This window comes from Puntigrus tetrazona, chromosome 23 (assembly GCF_018831695.1).
Source record: "Puntigrus tetrazona isolate hp1 chromosome 23, ASM1883169v1, whole genome shotgun sequence".
NCBI lineage: Eukaryota > Metazoa > Chordata > Actinopteri > Cypriniformes > Cyprinidae > Puntigrus > Puntigrus tetrazona.
In genome coordinates, this window is record NC_056721.1 from 15,557,202 (window position 1) to 15,581,550 (window position 24,349).

Consider the following 24,349-nt stretch of genomic DNA (forward strand, 5'->3'; position numbering starts at 1 on the left):
TCAATTACTCACTCTCATGTTGTTTGGAACACAAATTAACATATTTGTGATGAAAGCTTTCTCACACTCCAATGGACAGCAATGTAACCATGTTCAAGCCCCAGAAAGGTAGTAAGCACATGCATTTTTTGCTATAACTAATTGATTTACATTAGAAGCTAGCTGAATTTCACCTTTTTTTGGCCTTGGGCATGTTGAACAAAAGGTTCAAAAAACTGTTCAGTTAAATAAAATCTGACTGATTACATCTCCGTCTAACAGGGTTAGTGATAATTATCATGTTTTACATATTAGATGATACTAAAGTTGCCACAACATCTACATTCTCTGTAAATTCATAAACATAAATGCAAAAATCTGAATTTTTAATCAGTACCTTTGAAGTCCTCTTCCTCTGTGAAGCGCAGTGTGATTTGGCTGCGGTAGCGACGGTGCTCTGACAGTGCTTTGTGATGCCAAAACAGAAGCAGGGCATGCAGTGATCGCCCACGCTAAAGTGTCCATCACGGCAGTTACCTGCTAACGCGTACAGAGAGGATGACACAACTGGACAAGAACGACATGGAAGACAAAGGATGGTAAGACCACCACCGTCAGGTTTGAGCTGCCCCACAGTCATGAGACAAGAATGTCACAACATGCGATCAAAAAAAAACCAAAAACAGCAGGATAACCTGTGCCTCGCAAATAAAAGATGACATCCATAGTCTCTTTGAAAAAGAAAGTATCAGACGAGAACAAACATATAATACAGAACACAGTAATCCAAAGACGTTGGCACCATGTGGAGCTGATGCAGTACCTGGGTTTGGTCTCTGAGACAGGCTGAGGACCCCGTCAGGAATGGCGAACACCAGGCCTTTAGCATTGATGGCCTCGCAGGTGTACGCACCCTGGTCACCTTCCTTCACGTCACGGATGGTGAGCGTTCCTTGCCCATTCTCACTGTTCATTGTGATTCTGTCGAGACAATCAAGTTTAAATTAGAGCCGTTTAGAGAGTGCAGAATTCACTTTTGTTCCCTGCACTCTGTCCAGCTGTTTTTCCAATTAAAAAATGTGTCCTACGTATATTTAAAGCTGCAGTCTCTAACATTTTGATCTCTAGCGCTTAATAAACAGAACTGCGTAGAAATTGCGGAAGAAAATTATAGCCGGAACTATTTTGTTTATGTCTACGATGAATCACGCAGGTACTGAGCTACGCACAGCGGTACTTACCGAACCAGTCTAAATAGTCTAAATATAAACGCTTATTATGGGTGTACTGTAGTGATTCAGGACAAGCAAAAAACATGGTTTGGAAAATGAGTTTAAAGTCAGTAATGTGTTTTAATTTGTTAATTAAAATCATAATTTTTATTGCAATAAAACTTACTTTATTATTTACAGTTATTATATATATAGTGTATATATATATATATATATATATATATATATATATATATATATATATATATATATATATATATATATATATATATATATATATATATATATATATGTGTATATATATATATATATATATATATATATATATATATATATATATATATATATATATATATATATATATATATTACACACACACACACACACACACAATAGAATGAGAGCATATGCTGAGGAGCAAATTAAAAATGGCTCTCTGGTTACATATTATTAATGTCAATATTATGAAAAATAATGGCAAAGAAGAAACTTTAGAATTACTCCTATAATTATTACTCCTTTAATTATTTATAGAGTTCAGCAAAGAGAGCTCTGGAAATACAATCAGAATGGATGAAGCCACAGGTATTCCTTACTTTAAATTTGATCAGATTTTAACAAAATAATGGACTAATGGACTATAACACAAACTTGGTCTTGGTCATTCTAGAGCAGTGGTTCCCAACCGTGTGTGCGCACTAAGGGGTGCCGTGAGATCACAAAATTTCAACAAATTTTTTATTATTAAGGCAGAATCAGTGTAAACAGTATTCTCATATCATCTAGGACTAGGTATAAGGTGTTGTTGCATGCAAACTCTCGAAATGAAACAAATAAATAAATAATAATAAAAAAGCTACGGAGATTTTAAATATCTATTTCCTTATAAGGGTGCCGGGAACTTTTGAAAGGCTTTCCAAGGGTGCCTCAAACAAGAAAAAGTTGGGAACCACTGTTCTAGAGTTTCCACAATCCACAATGCTTATTACATCCTAACCTACCTGCTATTGGCTGGTATGTGTCCCCAATTAAGACGCCATGTGATGATGGGAACAGGTACACCAATGGCAGAACAAGTAAAGGTCACAGTGTCGCCCCGTGCTGCTGTGATGGACTCTTCTGGAGGGACGGTCACAGTGGGAGGTGCTTGGGTACAATAAAAGAAAACATATAGTATAATCATTTAACAGTACAATCAATTGCAAAGCACATATATAACTGTATTATATGAATGCTAACAGTAAAAGAGACATGTGGACTCAAGAAATCTCACACACATACACGCGCAGCAAATCTTTGAATTTTAAATTGGCAGCCTGTGACAGCACAAGTTTTATTTGGCAGATTCATTCAGTAAGATTAGCCAACCAGAGCCGGAGGCACTGCTGGCAGAAACGACACCAAAGCCGCCTGTTAAATAAGCTACAAGCACAAGATCTATGGGAGACGAGATTTAGATTTTATTGAAAAGCTGAATGAGTGCGACAAAACACAAATCTTTCTCTGCTGACAATTAATACACAATTTTAGAATCAGCATTACTGTTAGCAAGTTAAAGAGAGGGTGAGGGTGAAAGAAAAGAGGAGACAAAGAGTTCGGAACAGTGTTTGGAATGGTATGAAAACCAGTGTTTACTTGTTAAAGATTAATTGGATTGTAATGCCTTACCACAACCATATTCATCAGAGCGGTCGGCACAGTCCGGCTCCTCGTCGCACTGGTAACTGGCAGGAATGCATGCGCGGTCAGACAAACACACAAACTGCTCTGGGGCACATGTGTCCAATGGACCTTTAGTGGCTGAAGGAATGAGAAGAAAACGTGTATAATGAAACTGAACTCCAGGTTTCCAAATAACTTCCCTCCATCTGTGGATGGGAGCTCAGCTCTGACTTACGGCAGTTCATCTCATCCGAGTTGTCTTGACAGTCATTATCTCCATCACAACGCCACAGTTTCAGAGCACAGCGCCCGTTCTGACACTTAAACTCATTGGGTTCACAGGGAGATGGAGTTCCTTCGTAATTAAAAATACATATATATAAATAAATGTATAATAAATGCAGAGAACAGACAAAAAAAAAAAATCACCAGCATAACGTGCTTGATTCTAAAGTGTTTTTAATTCCTTGGTAAATGAAACAGTCACAGCACACTGCCGTTGGTCCTACCACAATTGAACTCGTCACTGCCGTCAGTGCAGTCCGTTTCGCCATCACAAACATAGTCCCGTGAGATACACTGTCCATTCTGACAGGTGGCCTGGTCTGCACGGCAGGGTCCCGGGCCAGGTGGGGGTCTGGTTTTAGGAGGCGTAGGTGGAGTAGGGGGTACAGGGACGATAGCTTTGAAAATAAATGATATAATGAGGGCTCTCAGTTAATTATAAACACAAATCAAATTAAATCATTTGAAGCCATTGTCAAGCATTGTTGAAAAACACCAAATATACACTATAAAAGACAATATTTATCTTCGCAATGTATTACATTAATATGTTAAACAGCAATAAAATGAAATAAAGTTATGAAAAATATATATTAACATTACACAATACAGATTTTATACATATCAAAGTGCATTTAGTTGGTGATCAATTAAAAGCAACACAGCTAATTTCAACAAATAAGAACTCAATATCACTCACCACAGTTCATCTCATCACTGAAGTCATTGCAGTCAGGCCGTTTGTCACACACATACTCCCGAGGGATACACGCCAGTCCATCCTGACATCTGAACTCACCAGACAAGCATTCTCTGGGAACGGGAATCACTGAGGTGGCAGAGACAGACATATATAATACTGTATGTAATGCAACACAGGGCGCCAAGAAAAACTTTACGTGATGCTGTGTTGAAAGACGTTTCAATGATTCAATGCAAGCCTATCATTGCCTTGCCATGCTGGACCTGCCATTTCTAGAGGATAGGCTTTGTTCACACACACAGTGAAAATGCACTTTTCCACATAAAATGCACTTTTTTAGTTTTTAATAGTATGTCACTGTATAGCTAAAAAATACATTAATATATAACTTGAATCCAATCAGCGCGTTTATTTTAGTTTTTTTGTTTTGTTTTTGTAATGCAGTCTGAAGGTCAGGTGAGGTTTGAAAGGGTTTTTTTTTGGCAAAATGTAGACAGTCAGTCCTGAAGATCAAATTTATGTGCAGTACGAACAAAGCCAAAGTGCAAATCTGTATAATGTTCATCTTTTCTATTCAGTCTTGAAGTCTTTTATCCACTACCTTAATTTGAAAGTAAAAAACATGGAAAGATCGGATGGTGAAACTTCAATTCCAACACATATGAAAAATACTGCAAACACAAACATGTTACATTCTCTGAAAACGATACTTCAAGAGATGCATTCCTGATATCAGCTTCACTTCAAATCAATGACAAGCCATGCAAAGCCTTTTGTTCCTCTCGTCATACTCCGGTCTTCATCAGAGTGTGCACATGCATAAAGGTTTCATTCTTTATATGCTGAGAATTAATTCTAATTCTAATTCATAAATGAACAAGACTGGACTGTGTTCTAAAGCACTATTGTCTCCATGCAGCAGACCCGTTTAAGGACAAACCTGGAACAGTGATGGGCTCCACAGGAGGGGGAGTATCAGCTATGAACCAGACCATAACCAGACAACATTATCTAAACTACATTACTGAATGATGACCATTTCCGCACAGAACTACAAGAAGTTATAGTTATATAAACCATGGGCCAAACACAAAGTTATAAAAAAAATAATAATAATAACGTAAGTTTAAATCACTATTAACAATTTAACTTTTCACAAAAAAAACAAAAAAAAACTGAACAAACCTTCTCCAAGTCGTCTGAATTGGAAACCAGTTACTGAGGTATCGTAGGAGGCAATGGTGCCCTCTTTAACCACTGAGAACAGGACATCTCTGATCTGCGTTTCATTAGAGTTATTATCTGAGCCGACATCCAGCTCCACAAACACATCTTTGCCGATTTTCCTGCAAATGTACACAGAGCACACTTAATCAACACAACAGTCCAAACAAACCAACCACATAAACCAACTTAATATGGTCTGTTGGTATCCCAGTCTGGTCTGGAGGGTTTGGACACCAGCTTGGCCAGGCTTGGACACCAGCTGGTTTAAGATCATCATAATAAGTCTCATAACGCAAAAAAGAACTTGAGTATTTGACCATTTGAAAGGAATTCCTTAATGATTGTAAAGTAAACTGACCATATTTATACAATAGAAGATTAGAAGCACTATTACATTAGTGTTTGAAACTGAAAATGGTGTTTACTTAATGAGAACCACATTGACGGTCTGCTGTCCTGGTATCCTGTTGTAGTCAGACTCAAGCTGTGGAGAAAATAAACACCATTAATCACCTCATGCTGGCCTTGCCTTACAAAGTACTTCAGTCACTGTGTACTACATTTTAGTTTTAAAGCTAAATACTGATTTAACCTAAACATTAACACAGTGCAGACAAAAATCAGAGGAAAGGCATGTGATCAATAATATAACCCAACAGGTGGAGCACAACCTTAATTATTATTGTGAAAACTCTGTTGATGGTATTTCTTAAGCACACAGTCCTTGTGTAAACTCACATACCGTATCCACGACAGCAGATGATATCTCTATAAAAGCAGGAGAGTAGATGTCATCAAGTTCAGGCCCATACTGGAATGAGTTTGTGAAGTTCACCAGTGCCCGAAAGTAAACTAGAAACAAAAAGGCGGCTGTGAGACTCACAATAACAGCACAGACAATAATCTTTATAGTAATTGACATCAATTAGCACCAAGAAGCAAGTCATTTGCTTCTGTTTTACTTGATAAGCACAATATACAAACTACACACAAATTAGAAATATTATTGCCAATTTACCACAGTATTTCTCTATTTTATTTTTTAAATGTATATAATTACAGATTAAATATTACATATAAATTAATAACATTCATTTTATTCTTAATTCTTATTATACAAAAGCTTTTTCCAAGGATGCGATGTTATTAAAATTCTAAAAGAAAGCTACAATTTATTTTTGTGCTAGTTATTCGCCATATTGAGAGGATCACCCTCTGCTGCAAATGATGATGATCTGAGTTACTTTTCCAATTCTCTATGCAACACGAATGACAAATAATGGTGACATTTTCCATGATCATGACAGAAAATCTAAATCCTGCCCTGAACTCAACAGCCGAGAGGCAGCACGGTCCTTTCAAAATGGAGAATAAACAAAACAGTTTCCCAGAACTCTACGAGGCATGACATCATCTCTATGGTCTATAAATGTCCAATATTAACATTGACTGTTTTGTCAAAATAAATATAAAAGCACAATAATAATCTAGAATTCACAAAATGATAAATCTTTATATTAAATTATTGTTATAAAATATATCCTGAATGAGTGAATTCAAAGCTGTTGTAAATTACTCTACAAACAAACTTTTTGTTTATGTCTTGTTATGTGTTGAGCGGCAACCACTTTGTTGCAACCATAGATATATATCTATATATAGACACCCCACTGGACTGCAACAGTCACTAATGTGGCATCTACGTATATATATTTGCAGGTTTAAAATTTTTGCCACTTTTCAGAACAGCTGGCTAACCATCTAAATCAGATGAGCAGGAGACTGGCCAGGATGGGAGACCAGAAAGACCAGCCTAAACAAACTAAAACCTAAAAAAAAAAAAAGGACATGAATAAACATGTAGCCTAGGTGAACAGCAAAAATCAAACATGCCCCTAAAAACAATTGCCGGGTGGAGGCACATGTACTGTAAAGATGAATTGGGTCATAAAAAGGTCAATAATCATTCAAAAAGTACAGCACTACAAAATCCATTCAGAAAAGGTTTCAGCATCGACAGCGGCAATTCTTCAGCAAAAGCTACCATTCGATAACAAAAACAAATACATGCTATTAGCTTATGCCCACGACCTCACAGTACGTCAACCTTTAAAAGCTCCAGCCCTTTTACTGCCCTCCCAGCAGCTCGCCTGGGTGGCTTCACCCGATTTCAGTTTGTCAAACTGAATTGAGAAAGGAAGTCAATATTTGTGCTCTTTCTTGCAGTTAGCTGCCACTCGCCACAGTTCTCCAGCAGAGTCAAGTTTAATGCGCCACGCAGCTCATATACACAGTCACATATATCCCGAACAAACTCTTCTGACCTTTTACTCCTCCTAATGCCTTTATAGATTTATTCCAATTGATAAAATATCACTGAAATTAATTAACTTGCTTTTCACACCATCTGGACACCTGCTGTCACAGTCCAGTCAAATGTATTTGCCGTGCACACATGGTTTATTGGAAATTAGCACTTACTGCTGACAGGATTTGAGAAAGAAGTTGGCCGAGAGCTCAATCTTTTCTAATTGCACAATACATTGATACACGGCCTCCTGCTTCCTTAACGGCACCTCTACTCCTGTTCTCATTACGAGAAAAAAAAAAAGTTAACTTTGGTCATTAAGGGACAGAGAGGGATGAAAACAAAGTAAAAGAGTCAGAAGGTCTTGACTGACTGCCTTTGTCCAAGCTGTAATAGTCTGGCCATGGTGACGTAACAGAGGAAAGGGAACATCAAAAAGTCCCGTCAAAGTGTTGGCACTGACCCGTGATTAATCGAATTGCTTGTGTGGGCACACTGTAAAAGCATCGGCTTCTCTTTTTTGGCGGCTCAGTCTGCCCAGGGCCCGTAATCTCATCTCGGTTGTTCTCACTAATAAGGCTGCAGCTCAGAGAAATCACATTCTCGCTCTAAAATGGGGCAAAGCCCCATTCAGTCTTTCCGTTTAGGAAATCCCCAGTCGAATGTCAGTGAGGACACTGAAACCGTATTCGGACAAGGGAAAAGACAGAAAAACATAAGCGTTCCAAATGCTTAATTCATAAACTCTTTTTGCTATACAACAGCATAACTTTGGCAGCTTTGTGGGCTGAGCCCTGGACGGGACACACGGAGGCCTGTGTGCGAGACAAAGAGCTGATTGAGCCAATGCGGCCTGCCTGGCCTTTAAAGCATGAGTCTTTCAACTCGACCTTCATTCCCTTCTCTCTTTCTCCTCCTCCTCCCTCCAAGAAGCCTTCACACTGAATCAAACACTCAAAGTAGTCTTGTCTTATTTTGCAGCTCTGTGGAATGCACTTGGATGGGGATTCGCTGATTTTTCACCAGGCTATTCTCAGACGCAGACCATCCAAATGTCAAATGTGCATTTGCGAGAGGAAAACCTCCATCCATCATAATGCCACAAAGCCAGCTGGCAGGGCATCTTGTTGTCGTTCTGGTACTAAACAGAATTTCACACTCCAAGCATGGCAATGCATAACCGGTTTAGCTTGTGTTTACTGCTCTGAGATCTTACAAGCAAATGTGTGAATACATAAATTAGAGTGTAGAAGTGACAATTAATGCGGGACAGCCAAAAAAAGACAGTAAAAGACAGGAAATCATGTCAGCAGTGGAATTTGGATGTGCAGGTACTGATATGCCAGACTGGTCCCCTTTATATTGTACAACAAGTACAATGTAATTAATGAAATATTATGTTGGAAAACGGGTCAGCTTGAGACAGGTTTGGTGGTATGGCTTGATTTTAGGGTGGGTTATGGTATAAGGGATGGGTTAACAGTGTAATTATAAATGCAACTACACAAATATACAGTTATAGATGTAACTGCATGCATATTGTTTTTTAAATAAGTGCCGGGTGAAAAATGTATGATTAAAATTTTAATTAAATTTTTAGACATTTTTAATTTAATAAACATGATATCCATGTAAACAATTTTTTTTAAATATTTAAAAATCTTGAAAAAAATCTAAATAATATTTTTATGTAACATAATATTCACCTGCATTCAAGGTGCAAGGATTTTATTTACTGCTTTGCTAAACCATAAGAGTGACTGATGAATTTTTTAAAAAAATCTGTCACATACAAGTTTCTCCTTCACCTTCTTTTAAACACTTTGTCTTTATCGTAAACACTCCTGTGAGCCACTGTCATAACTCTTAAATACTTGGATATAGAGCAAAACGGAGTGTTAAAAACTCATTTAAATATGCAGCTACGATTTAACGGTTGCATTGTTTGAAAGAAACCATATTGTAAAATTAGCAACATAACTGAAGAGTTCAGCGGAGAACATGACCTACTGTGATCGTGCTGCCCAGGGCTCAAGATGTCCCAAGAGAACCGAGGTATGAACAAACCACCCCCCAGCTGCATCAGGAATTGGATTCAAGGTTTAAAGGAAAATCATTGTGAATGGAACGAGAGGAAAGAGAGACCGGATGTGTAAGGAGGACTTTTCATTTCAAGGACAGTGGGGAAAACAATTAAAAGAACAAAAAACTAGAAAAAAAACCCAACATAGCTGTTTATATACATGTAATCTAATTCTCAACTGTCACTATATGTAAACTATGATATATCGGTCATTTAAGAAATTTTATCGTAAAAATCAGTAAAAAATACCCCAGCTGGAAAAGTCACGGTTTAATTGATTTAAATGTTTTCTATTTCAAATGGCAGATTTTGATTTGTGCGTGTTTCAGAGTCACATTCCTCTGGCACAGCAGCACACTGACAGTGAAGCACTGAGCCAGAGGCGACGCTGCATATGATCAACATCTGTCTGAAGACACGGATCGCTGCCAGAACTCTCTCAGCCCCATTTTAATACCAGCTACAGTTATCTCGGTGGGATCTCATTAAGTCATTGTAGTTTGCAGGATATCCTCCACTCCGGCTAGTAACCATACTTCCATAACTTTAACTCTTCAACGGGTGTATCTGTGAGAGAGAAGAGGAATATTCTGGGCAACCAGTGGGAGGGCCACATCCTGTTTGTTACAGCATACTTGAAGACACAGCAAAGATAACTGGTCTTGACGTCAGAATATTCTGATTATCAATTTCTGGTTCCCAGCGGAGAATATTTATGTCATTATTTACTTGTCTCCATAGTGTTTCAAACCTGTATGACATTGCATTCTGTAAAACACAAAAGATTAAATTTTGAAGAATGTTTCAAAAAAAAAAAAAAAAAAAAAAAAAAAAATTACAGTTTTGCACTGAAAGCAGTTTTTGTAGTTTCATTTTTGGAGAGCTGTCCCTTTAAATTCACAATAGGAATCAGATGCAGTTAACCAAAATATTATAGTCTCAAGATCTATCATCTTTCAGTCTTCATTTATTTCAATTGCATTTTGCCGCAATATAAACCCTCTGCTATGACTGCACTAGAAGATACTCAAAGAAACCATGCAATCAATCATTAAAAAAAGTATTTTGAAACAATCTGGAATTCTTATTGATCTCTAAACAAGCGCATGTGTGAATACGAAAAATAACATAAAAGAACATCCTTCTGAGTAATCGCATTCACATAGTCGGTACAGAGCGGTAACGTGGTTGAGAGATAGTTTTCGTAATTGCTATGATTATGTATTGCTGTTCATTCCATCCCACGCTAAGTGGTGTTAATGAGGTATCCACAAATTCAAAGCCGTCCTGCATCAAAATCAAAGTAGCGAGTTGAAAGAAGCAACACTATTAGAACTGTCCTTTTATGTACTGAACTGCTACTGACAATTTCACACTACAAAGCCCTCAGTGTGCTATCACAGAGAGACAAAGCAAGCACTCTTTACTCCTTTAAAGATAAAACAAGGCGAACACACTTCATTCTTTGTCTCTCTTCGTCTGTCTCGCTACTGTATCTTTCACTAAGTTCTTTTGATCGCTTGAACAATGAATATTGTTTATTTAGTTTGGCCACTGGAAGCCAAGCTGCAAATTGTTTTATAAATCCCATAAGATGGATTATTACTTTGGTTATGGCCACTCCCAGGCCTTCTGCAGGAAACCCCTGAAGCGCAATAAAAATGGTGGTGAAATGCAAGGATGTTTCCATTAGCAGTAAAATGAGCTCATTCACTGCAGGTCAACTAAACGCAATCATCATAACTTCTGAACTAATACTATCTACATGTATTACAGATGTGGAGGATTATTATCCAACAATAGGTTAGAAGCTCAATGCCTTTCAAATTCTGTCTGTATCTTTGCGAGTCTCGTATTGTAAGGACATTTGTGATTGCAAATGTGTCCAGTGAGAGAAATGAAGCAATGTTTCCTATGGAGGAGGACAAGATTTTCCAAGGCAACCCATATGTTGCTGCCATAACAATGAGTGGCAGTGTCTAAGCATGAAAGCTAAAGTTCATGAGGAAAGATTTTTAGGAAGGTCTATTCAGTAAACTAGTAGTTCTCAACTGGTTTTGTATATATATAAAAAGTGTTAGTCTAAAAGAAACAATATTAAAATAATTATTATAGTACTCCTCAAAATATCTTCCTTGCACAGTGTGTGTGCGCGCCTGTATATAGTTAAGAAAAAAATGTCAATGTATATTTTAAATATATTTAGATATAATATAATGAGCACAAAAATATATGTAAATATTTTCCAAATATATACTGTATATGTGTCTTGTGTGTGTGTGTGTGTGTGTGTGTATATATATATATATATATATATATATATATATATATATATATATATATATATATATATATATATATATATATATATATATATATATATATATATATATATATATATATATCACACACACACAGCACTAAACATGACAAAATTCACAATTGTGATAGCATAAAAATATATATAACTACATATATACACATTTACATATACATAATCTTGCATGTGTATTTTCTTGTAACAGTTCTATACATTTAAATAAATAAATGTATTGTTTTTTTGCTTTTTTTTCCTGATTATGACCCAAATCAGAACCGATCCGTGACCGTTTTTAGATCATGACCCACAAATTCAAAAAATACTGCTCCTTCATTTTCTCATTTCTTTCTCTTTTCTCTTTCTGACACAATGTATATGGCCTCCACTGAGAAGGCTGCACCACAACAACATAACATAAACCAAAATAACCGCAGCTGCCCCTCCACATCTCCCAATCCTGCTGTATAACTATCATCTTTGCAGCCCTGACACACAACATTACATCAACTGCACCACCAGGACAGCCAGAAATGGAAAGCTGGGTGGCCTTTTTACTGGAAGGTTTTAGGACTCTATACACTTATACATCTTTCATCAGATGTTCTGACATCTGTTCAATTTTTGCATAGCTCCAGTCATGCACAAGTGGCACTCAATCTTTGTGTGCAAGGGACCATTTTACCTCAGTAATAGGATTGAGATAAATGATGCAGAATCTTTTCAAAAGATAAAATCAAAATGTAGACGTACATACACAAACACACACAATTTAATATATCATATATTTATTATATTGTCACCACATCAGTCAAAGCTTCCAAAGAACACCTCTGCATAATCCCAAAGCAGAAATGAGTAAGATTATTCTACAACTGTGATTTAATTTTGGCTGAACACCTCTGATTGCGCTTATGATTTCACAAATTAACAAGTCGCTCCTTTGAGCTTCTCGCCCAGTCAGCACCTTAATCAAACACAATTTCCGTGTGGAGGTGTTGAGATAAGCATTCTCATGGCCTCGCTTTAAAATTATCTCCCAGCCATTCTCTCTAACCGAAAGCCCGTCTGTATGCTATGCTAACCTTTGTCTCCTTAGCTTGAAGTGGCTGTGTGACCCAGCGTTCAAGGTCTGTACGAGGGCCTGTGAAACTCCTGAGGTTCTGTTGAGCTTAAGGAGGTTGAAGAGATCTCCCACGTCTTTATCAGGCTTTATCAAGCTAAAAACAAACAAACAGGCCAGGAATATGCAGCGGCTCCGATAAAAGAATCTTCTTGCATGACAAAGGGATTTGTTGCTGATAAAGAAGAGAAGCTAGTTATCACCTCTATGGGCTGCTTATCCGGTGCCTGACATAATCACGTGTTTTGAAATAATCACATTTTTGCCATTGAGCAAATGCCTTTCTACAGTTCCTCAGGAGTAACCTGAGGTTAAGTGTCTTGCTCACGGGGAGATTGTTGACAGACCACAATGCTCTACAGCGCATAAATCACCCCAATGCCCTTTGGGTTTCCAGTACAGATGTCTGACCAATAAGTACCACCACTCCAATTTACCACATCAAAAAGCCCAGAACTAGCCTTAAAAAAAAAAAACTAAATTAAAATCTTTATCCTCATAGAGTGCAATTATATTGAAATTAGAATAAAATTAGATGGTTCACATGAGGAAAAAGTCCCATGTAACCTAATGTTCCAGAATGAATGAATGAAAAAAATAAAAAAAATGGGTAGATTTATCTGCCTATCTATATCTATATCTATAGATCTTAAAATCCATAGTTTATGGTATGTTCATGTTAGTTAACATTTTCAATGTAATATTCATGATGATATCTTTTATAGTTGAACAATTTAATGCATCCTAACTGAATTCAAATATTTCAAAAAAAAAAAAAAAGTTTGAGTTGACAAATTTTGAGTTGTGCAATTTCTCTTTGCTCTAAATTTGAAAGAATTCCAAAACTTTTTAGGTTTACATGAGATTTTGAAGGCAATGTTTTAAGGACTTTTAAACCCTACTGTATATGAAATAACTACACAAATTGATCAAATTATGTTACCGTTGTCAAAATTTCTAGGAAGCATCTTTCAGACCGAGATGATACCTCAAATGAAAGGTAACCATTTCTGGGTCTATTCAGGGCCTCGCGCAAGAACATTTTTAGTTTAATAACAATCATCAGGATACCCTTACTCATGTCGCAACATTCTCTCAATCTCATAATTAACTACAAAGATCGCTTTAAGCTAACATACGCAGCAATTTCAAATGAAGCAGAAACATGGATCTGGAAAATGCATCCGAAAAACAGGATGCTGTGGAATATGTGCTACAGTAGCAGGATATGAACTCTCATCAGTGATGGGGAAGGAAAGGTGGTCATGCAGACCTCTGGAAAAAGAGTGCACAGGTTAGACATCCACAAATACTCCACTCCAGGAAGCCAAATGTTCTTTCTCAAGTGCTGTCAGGCACGGATCTATAAATGGCTTTAGAGAATAAACTTCCCCCTTAAGAAGGGGGATTACCACCAGCTGACTCATAGTCTCAACCTATCCAGCCTTAAAACGTTAACATATTTTTGTTAAAAGATGTTGATTTGTTATTCACGATTCTACCAAATCCACCGAGATCAGAAATATGCTTGAGTAAATGAAGACATCCTGACTTCAAACCAACCTCATGCGGTTTCTTGAACCTCAAAGATCATCAACGGGTCATCAGATCAGTTTTGTGCCCCGGTTCAAACTTAGAGGGACGATTCAAGTTTCATCTGTTGAATTTGAGTCTACATTTAGCAGACTGTGTGTTTGCTTTAAGAATTTAGAGTCTGTAGGTGGTCACTTCATAACTTTGAGTCTCCCAGAGGTGATGTTTAAGAGCTGACCTAATCAATGTGGCACCTATTATTTGACACCGTTAACCTCTGGTACTTCATCTTCTGAATGCACTAAAGCCACAGCAGAAATATCCCTTTTCTAATTTAGGAGCCAGCATATTTGTGTGGAGGTGTCCATGTAGTGCTATTTTGGGAGTAAAGCTCAGGTGTCGGGCTGCAGAGCTCTTACCAAAACAATCATTCCACCATGATGTCATGCAATACAATGGCCCAGACTGACTCCAAAAGGACAGACTGGGAAAAGTCATTCCAAAGAAGAGGTCCAAAGATAGAAAAGATAGAAGGGAAAATGTAGGAGTCTGACACCGCAGCTGAGACACTTTTGGTATTTGTTATCTGAACAACGCGAGGTCTGTTTCCAAAATGAGGCTGGGTGCCACGCAATATGAAGAATGATACACAAAAATAATTTTAGGTGACTATATTCTTTCATTTTAGAATCAAAACAGAAAAAGATATTTCCGATATACATTACCAGGATTTCCCATACATTGATTAAATTTGTTCATTTGACTTTTTGTTGAATAAACATGAGCAAAAAATTTATTTAAAATGGGGCCCGGGTGTTTATATGAATGTTACTCTGAAGGGAACCAACTGTCTTCAGAAGGTTTTGCAGACATTTTCATTTTTATCTGATAAAGTAGCATTCATAAGCGCTAGTTTTAATGTTCAGCACCTTCTGCTGGCAGAGAATATGTTTGCATTTTCAATAAGCCCGTCTCCAGCAACATTTCAGTTTTTGTTGATGTTCATTTATTTTGTTTTCTGCAGTAACTTGAAGCACTTTCCTACCATTTCTTTCTGGCTGAAGCACATTTGTTTCAATCTATAAGAGTCATCAACCTACGCTACCAGTCAAACGTTTTTGTAGTAGAATCTGGTTTTTTTAAAGGCTGCACTTATTTGATCCGAAGTACAGCAAAAACCATACAACTTTGAAATATTTTTACCATTTAAAATTGCTTTCTATTTTAAAATATTTTAAACCGTAATTTATGTAATCAAAGCTGAAAACTTTTTCGTGCTTTTATTTTAATAGTTTTAGAAGTGCTACTATTTTTGAGAGGATTATGTTTTTTTTTTTTTAAGTATTTTTCGATGAAAGAATCAAAATAACATTTACAATTGTAACAATGGCTTTACTGTCACTTTTTATCAACTTAATCAATCCTAATCGAATTCTAAAATTAGACCGATCACAAACTTTTCAGATTTACATCAGATTTTGAAAACATTCTTTTCAATGTGGAATTCAAAGTCCACTTTATATGAAATAACTACACAAAACGTCCGTAAATTGTGATCAAACTACAACAGGTACAACAGGAGAATATCAAAAAAGGCGAGAACTAAAAAGTGGGATGCAAGGAAATCAATGCATGACAGTGTTTGTATCGCCTGTTCCAGCTGCTGTTTGTTACACCGACTTTCACGCTTGCTGCAATGTTTACACTTCTGCGTCTCAGCTGATGAAAGGAGAAAAATATTGTTTGGTTTTCTGGCACAAATCTGAGGCCCTTGTTATGATGAAGCTGCTGTCTCATCACTGTGAGCAAAGGCGGGTGACAGGATGTGACTGAGACACAAATTCAGCAGACGCAACAACTCTGCATAACACCTCGGCAGATCATTAATATAGTTTTTTGTTTTAAAGCAAGATGTGTGCAGAATCTGTTGATAAATCTCTTTTATCACACTGATATGAAATTTGTGAGTACTGTCATGTTGTAATGCTTCATTAAAGAAAACTAAATTCTCACTTGTTATAATCGTGCCTGGCTCAACCGTGCTTGGCTCCGGGGTGCTTCCATCCTCTTCTCCACTGATATCTGAAGGGAAAAAATATATATATATTATTAGTTTTTTCAGGAAAAATTGGTCTCCTATTGGTCTCCTATTCTCACAAAGTTTTCATTTATTTGATCAAAAACAATAAACAGTGTGAAAAACACTAAATTTTAAAATAATTGTTAGATACACTTTGCTTGAAAATGTTACTTATTCCTGCGATGACAAAACTGAATTTTCAGCAGTCTAATCTAGTCTTCAGTGTCAAATTATTGTTCAGAAATTTGCTGCTCAAGAAACATCTCATGTTATTATTGAAAACATTTTTGTTCCTTAATATTTTTGTGGAACAGCATTTATTCACACTTGCGAAATTATAAAAGATCTTTACTGTCCCTTTCATTTATGCATAATAAATAACCACATAATGAACATTAGCATTCCCTATTTATAAATACTAAGCAATGCAGCATTTCGATAGTCCCACCTCCTGAAGGATCATAGTATTCTTCATCATCCACATAATCTCCCGGCCCCTTGTTTTCCTCTTCTAAGTCCTCTGGAAAGGGCACCTCATCCCACACTTTAGAGCTCTGTACTGCCTGTAGTCAAAACAAATGAAACCACAATTTATGGGATTGAAATCAGCATCTCCAAACACATCTTGAGGTATGACCTACAGAGGAGAGAGGCAAAAACAACAGTCAATGCCTTCTGGCTCCACTGAAGGTATAAGAGATAAATATCAATGCATATCGCACACATGACAAAGACATGAAATGCAAGTAAAAATGCTGTCCTTAAACAGTCACACTTCAAAATGTCGGAATTTCACAGCATTAAATATCAAATCAAGTGGTGTCTGCTTATTTACATATACTCTAAAAATAGTGAGTTAATACAACCTAGTGCTGGGTGAAATATGGAAAGCTGCTGGGTCAAAACAACTCAGTTTAGAGTTTATATACATATAAATACAAAGATGTATTCTTTTAGTTCAATACCTCTGATACTATAACACCCTAACTGAATAGCACAGGGCTGTTACTAGTGAGGAAGCATTTTATCATGCCTAGATTAATGTCACACCCATGAGAGGTCATAAAAACCAGATATAACGGCATATATAAAATGTCTGAAGTATTATAAACTACAGCACGATTTTCAAGGAACATGTTTAATATTGTTTAGCATTTAAAAATAATAGGATTTTTACTCCTCTAGTAAGTAAATTCTGTCAAACAGACATAGATAACTTGAACTCAAACTTTAAAGATGTCAGTAATGAATTGTTAAAGTAAGATTTGACAGAAATTACTATTGCTTTTCAACCATTAAATTGATCGAAATCAAGGATAATTTATATAAATGTTACAAAAATGTCAATTTGAAACAAATGCAGTTCTTTTTAACTTCCTATTCAAAATAGTTTGCACCAAAAAAAAAAAAAGAAAAGAAAAGCAGAACATCTGTTTTAACCTGTTTATCACCAGATGAAATCAAATGTCTGTTGAGCAGCAAATCAGCATATTATAATGATTTCTAATACTAAGACTGGAGTAATGGCTGCTGATAACAACAAAATTAAATCACATTTATTCAGAGAATTGTTGTATTGTTTTACTGTATAATTGATCAAATATAGCTTAGGAAGGCATAAGAAAAACCCTAAACATTTAAATGGAAGTGTACATTTTTATACATTGATTCTCTGGAAGCATTTTGTATAGTTAGCGGAAAATTAAACTCAACCAGCAGTCCCTTTTGCTTATTCACTTCTTCTTTGGTCAGTAACAAAAGCTTTAATGATTTTATACAATCATGTCTCTTCTGCCTCCCCGTTTCACATCTTCACATTTGTATACGTGTTTGGCAAGACGCCACATTTGGCATTTTCGGTCTTCATAGCCCGCCAGTTCCAATATCCCTGCATCTCTATCATGGCTGCAGCTCCCATTTAAATGGCTCCCGCAAATAAATAACTTGATCTCCCCTCCAAATCCTTTCTCCCCTGACTTAACACTCTAAAACAACAATCCTGGAACTTTTTCAAAGGGAAAGCGCTGACTGGCAAAATTCTTTCAATTGGATCTGCTCAGCGAACCTTTGGTGTGATCATCGCCTGCTTCCCTGTCTCTTGGGATGGAGTCCTCCCGAAACTAGACACTCTGTCATTATTGTCATCCATAATTGTAATGCAGCATATTTTTGGTGAGAAGACTTAGAAAAAAGTATGTGTGTCAATTTTATTGTCACCAAATAAGACACACAATGAAAAAAAGCACTACAGTATGAAAGAATTTACAATTAAAACTAAGACTATTTTTATCTAATTACTACCATTACAGGGTAATAGATGTTAAAAGTATAGGCCAGCTCACCCAAATACTATTCCAATTTTTCATAGTCAAGTAATAGCTTTACAGTATGTGATGAACGGAATTGCAAATATTACTAGACTGTCATTGTCACCATTGGCTTTTATTGTATAGAAATACAGTCAAGTTTCAGTTAAGTTCAGTAAAGGACGTCTGACTTTTTCACTTTATGGTTAGTTCACGTAAGACCAAGAAAAAGGCTAAACCTGCTTAAACTCCTAGGCCATTCTCCAGTCTTAAAAGGCTTGAGTCCACCTAGCCAAGGAAATGATAGCCCAGACAAACACACACATACTGCATTCCACTGTCAAAGGAATCCCACTGTTTACTTTCCAATTATGCCATTCACAATGCCAACAGTTTGTTCTGCAGGAACGGCAAAGAAACAGACAAAAGCACAACATTAAAGTCTATCATTTTGCAAAAGATGTTTGAACCTAGTGGAAAGCTTCACGATTACTCTAGTGTTTACCCAGCTGCTGTTTAAAAGGCAAGAAACCAAATTTGCCATATCTAAGCCCATAGACAATTAATAAGCTGAGAGAACAGGGCAACACAAATGGAATACAAAGGGAATGATATGGTCTTGGCCAGCTTGCTTGGACTTCCATACTTCTAATGAGTGACTCACACTCAGCCTCCAAAGAGCAATAATGATGGCTAGAAAGGACAGATGTGCACCGCTGAAGAGTATTGGAGAATTATCCGCTCCCACACACACCCCTCTCTGGCATTTCTAACCCCCAATCAGACCCACTTCCAATTTCCAAGGCCTTACGAGTACGGCGTGAGAAAAGGATTTTAGCATTTTGGTTTTCTTCTCATTGGAGTGCAGCTGTTGCAGCAGTGACTCAAAACTCTGAAATTACTTCACAATCGGTTTTGCAACATGTGCAACATTTCTCCTTTTCAAAGTGCTGTCCAAAATATATATCACTGCCATACCACACTGATTGTTATGCAATTAATTAATACTGATGACAATTTAAACGTTTGAGTATAGAATTTACCAGTCATTATGCAAAAGGCAATGAAAAGATGGAATAAAATGCAACAAATTTTAGTACATGAAACATGAACTTGTCACACAGTATTACATAAGGATTTTATAGACGTGAAGGGGATATCTGTTCTTGTAAACACACAAATGGAATGTAAACTGTAGAGCGGTAAGTAGGTGAAAGCTTGATATATGCATTTTATACTCTCAACTGAGCCAGAACACTAAAGCACAGCCTGATACAGGCAGACCGGAGGGCAAACTTTCTGACCTCCATAAAACAACTCACTGTACCGCAGGGCCAGAGGAGCTAGCAAATTTCCATTAGCCTTCGCCTATCATAAAATGCACTTCCTCTCTTGATATCGCACTACTTTAGAAGAATTGAAAGGTGGAGGTGAATAATTGACTGCACTGTTCCAAAACATCTCCTTCAAGGCATCACTAGGAGGAACTCGGAAAAATTTACTCAAAAAGGCAGAAATATACCCCCTTAATTACTAGTAAAAGTAATGTTTATGTAATAATTAGTTGTCTTATGAATTACTTACTCGGAGTATCATGTATGCTAGCTAAGCAACAGGCTAACATCAAACTCTTTATACTGTTCATGTAGATACAGCTTCCGTCTACGTAGAATTTTGCAAATCCATCACTCATGAGTTTCCATGATGGTTAGCATTGGTTACCCCTAAGCAGGCAGCTCACTATGTATTGGAACAGTGCTAAAGGTGAATGATGGAGTTGAAGTGAAATTCACTTTTTCCATGTCTGTTATCTACTATAGAGAAACATCCATCTGACAGACAGGGGAAGTCGGCAGAGATAAGACATCAGGAAAGATTTATGAATGTGCAAGTAAAAGAAATATCAAAAGGCATACAGGTAGGAACAGAGATTCCTCTGCAAGTTTAACCTCTCAGAGCAGGAGAATGCAAGGTGATGATAAGCTGCCAAGTTTGACACTAAACCTCAACTTGTGCACCTTTAGGGTAAAGACTATGATGAGAGAGACCCTTCAACTACACAAAGCACTCTGGGCAGGATTTGACACCAACCTTCTCAGCAAACACATGCCTCATTTACTTTAACCATAGCGTACTCAGTGAATGAGGCACATTCTTAAACAAGTTGTTACGGTCTTCCATATGGGCTTGGAGGGGGGAGAAAAGGATGGACAAAGACTGACAGCATACTTATGGCAAAAAGAACTCTTCCCTCAGGTCATGCACGCGTTCCCACGTAGACCCAAAGCATGCATTTGGGATTGGACAACGACTCCCACAGGCATTCCAAAGAGTACTGGGCAGGATTTGACATACATGCTTCTTAATGTGCCCAGTGCAGCTGTTTCCCATGCTGAAATCGAGCTGAGAATTTCGCTCTGCCACCGTCAACAATCCGGTTTCCTTGCCATTCATCTTTTCCACGCTCTCAAAATCCCTTCCCAGTGAGACTTTTTCCTGCTTCACCTCGCTATTGAGTGGCTCCATCACAATGAACACATCAGAGTAGTCACCTAGCTCAGAGTCAAACCGATCTCAAGACTTGTTACTCAGAACCAGGCTTTCTGAATAAGCAGCTGACCTGTGCAGACTCGCATGGTAAAAATCGAAATTGTGGAAAAAGCAAAGGTCAAGACACTGTTAGGCACCGTTTGCTCTCGGTTTTAAATTCTCAGGTGACCTGGTCACAAGTGGTCAACATTACTTTTTTAACATCTGGTAGTAAAGAGCGTGTTTTAGTGATTTGAAAGTTATGCAATATAGTTCACAAATGATAACCACAAACAAATCAGAGTTTTGCTACACTAAACATTAACAATGGTATTTCTAGTAAAACTGTGGTTATACAAATACTAACGGAAGACCCTTTTTTTGTTACAAACACCTCTCTATAACCTGATGACTCATGCACTCACTGTTTCTGTCTTTTTTCAATTAGTCACATTTTGTAACTGTAGGTGCAATTTATTTAACAAGCCTGGCAGGATGGGAGTAGAAAGAGCTTGGCCCACCCAGTCAGAACCTTGGACCATCCTGGACCCACAAAACTAAAAGCCTAAAAGCCAATCAAAATTGGTGCGATATTCAATTGAGGTCCATAGTTCTTACCGCCCACACCTGCAAACATTCTAATATTATATATTACTTACATTGTCATCATTTGTAAGTTACTTTGGACAAAAGCGTCTGCTAAAAGACAAAATGTAAATGTATGGCTTGAGTGATTCCATCACAAAATGCATAAGACTGTCCACTTATAAACAAATTAATTGAATACTAGTACGGTCCTATAAGCAGGGTCTTGCCAATTGTGTTTTGAGGAAGTTTTCCTTGACACCACTTTCTCCAACACTTTCATGACTCAAAAAGTTCACTTAGGCATTGTTTTTTTTTTTTTTTTTTTAAATAACATTCATGGTAAATATTGAAGGTATTTAATTTTTGGCTTTTATGTATAGGATATCGGAGCTACTTTTATGATCTCTTTTAGTATTTTTTTTTATTCATGATTCGTTTTAGTTGCATTGATACAATTGAAGAGAAACTTGACAGGCTTCATTAAACACATCTAGACCAAATCAAACACTGCCATGAAGAAAACCACTCAATATTGTCCAACCTCAAGTGGTCTGCTTTTTTTCTAGCTGTGTACTTTGACTTTTAGCCATGAAAAATCAGTTTTTATGACAGATTACAGAGATTTAACTTTCACGAACTTCCCGCAACCACCTGGCAGTTGTTTTTATTTCACCTAATTTGCATAAAATCACATCAGCACTTCCCGACTTTCCTGAAACTCTCATAGAAAATGGTTTGGAAATATGTGCTCCTGCTCCTGCCTCAGTGGTTACGTATGGCAACACCCGCCCACTTGATGATTGAAGCACACAACATGCAAGAGGGTGCAAAGACAGCTTCTTCTGTGTGTACAGCAGGAAAGTAGTGCGGTACTGAAGAGTACACACTGAGGTAACTTCAGCCACCATCTGGAAGTCTTACTCATACTGCTGGATTCCCGGGATTGAAGGATCAGGGTTTTGCGGTGAAGGATTAGAGTCGCGTTTATTCATCACTTCCGTTAACAATAACTGTCTGACTCACCAAGTTAATGATACTAATCTTAAAGGTCAATACCCAACATTTGGAAAAGTCATTGCAAAGGAGTGTTTGTGTGCACACTGTCAGGTTACACATAGCTCACTTCTTAAGCAAACGTCACTGGAAAGTACATTGCGAGATGAGTTTGGTTAAACAGCATTTGATTCACTGTTATGGAAAGTATGATTCTATGCAATGGAGGAAAACCTCAAAGTCCTAAGAGACCATGTCCTTTTTGGACATGTAAGTTTCTATGACATGATCTGTTATGTATTTTAAGTGCAGAAATGGTGAATTTCAGACAGGTGATGCTCAGGCCAGACAGAGCCAGTTGCTCGTATGACACAGTCATGAAATAAGAGCCTACATGTCTCTTCAAACTAGGTCTGAAGCCAGAAGGCAGACTTTATCCAACACTAATAATGGCAACATCATGGGAGGTGCCTGGGCTTGACAGCATGACTCAGACAGTTTGTTGACAACTTGACGCCATACAACCAAAAATTGAGGAAGTGGGCGCAGTCAATTAAATATTAACTATCTACCTTGACATCGTGCTCAAGTCAGTCTGATTGCATTTAATATCTCAGTTTTAATCAAGTCAGCTGATACCATCTTAATTGCCCTAATGATGTGTGTGGGTGGGCCGAATGTTTGAGCGCATTCCAGAAGCAGCTTTCCCTACTTGTGGGGGCCCAGATGGCACCTATAGGAGAACTCTCCTCTCAATTATCACCCCAGCAGGGGAACCAATAGAGCTTCTGCATTTGCAGACCACCTATGTACAAAACCCGAAGGTTTCAATATTTCCTCGGACCACACTGTCACCACACTCCAATTTACACCATCAAAAACAACCCAGAGGAGCTACAGTCCCTCCACTGTTTTATCATGGAATGTTCTGTTCTGACAGCACCCCGCGTTTAAGGACCTTCACACAATAACATCACGGAGGATAAAAAACATGGGTCGTAAAATATGGGTCAGAGAGTTCTTACTGTTTTTGTTTTAAAAGGCTTCAGTAAAAGATTTCAGCTGGTAAACAATTCTATTATCATTACATCCATTTTATTGAACATATTTTGCTCCATTTAACTTGAAACTGGTAATTGGAATGGGGGGGTCAGTAAGATTTTGTTAAATTTAAAATGAGGCAAAAGAAATGAAATATGTTGTTTGTTCGTTCTTTATGTTCAACCTGGAAAGAGTTAAAATTTCCCATTAAAATATTAAGCAGCACAATGGTTTTCAACACTGATAGTGATATAAAAATGTTTATTAACCACCAAATTAACATTAAAACGATCAGTAACACTGAAGGGTAATTGTTTCTCAAAATTGAGGTTTGCAGTAGTGTTGTCAAAATTACAGACC

The 24,349-nt window shown here is 37.3% G+C and overlaps 1 protein-coding gene across 1 annotated transcript in view; it reads right to left on the reverse strand.

The window, feature by feature from the left end:
* The window catches only part of hspg2 (heparan sulfate proteoglycan 2), an 87,072-nt gene that overhangs the window by 46,247 nt on the left and 16,476 nt on the right, over window positions 1-24,349 (reverse strand). The window contains 14 exon segments of the mRNA XM_043225304.1: window positions 377-430; window positions 433-516; window positions 803-960; window positions 2,213-2,357; window positions 2,880-3,011; window positions 3,109-3,228; window positions 3,383-3,556; window positions 3,859-3,987; window positions 4,802-4,840; window positions 5,047-5,207; window positions 5,514-5,572; window positions 5,831-5,940; window positions 16,466-16,534; window positions 16,981-17,095. Of these exon segments, the coding sequence (XP_043081239.1) occupies window positions 377-430; window positions 433-516; window positions 803-960; window positions 2,213-2,357; window positions 2,880-3,011; window positions 3,109-3,228; window positions 3,383-3,556; window positions 3,859-3,987; window positions 4,802-4,840; window positions 5,047-5,207; window positions 5,514-5,572; window positions 5,831-5,940; window positions 16,466-16,534; window positions 16,981-17,095 (1,549 nt within the window).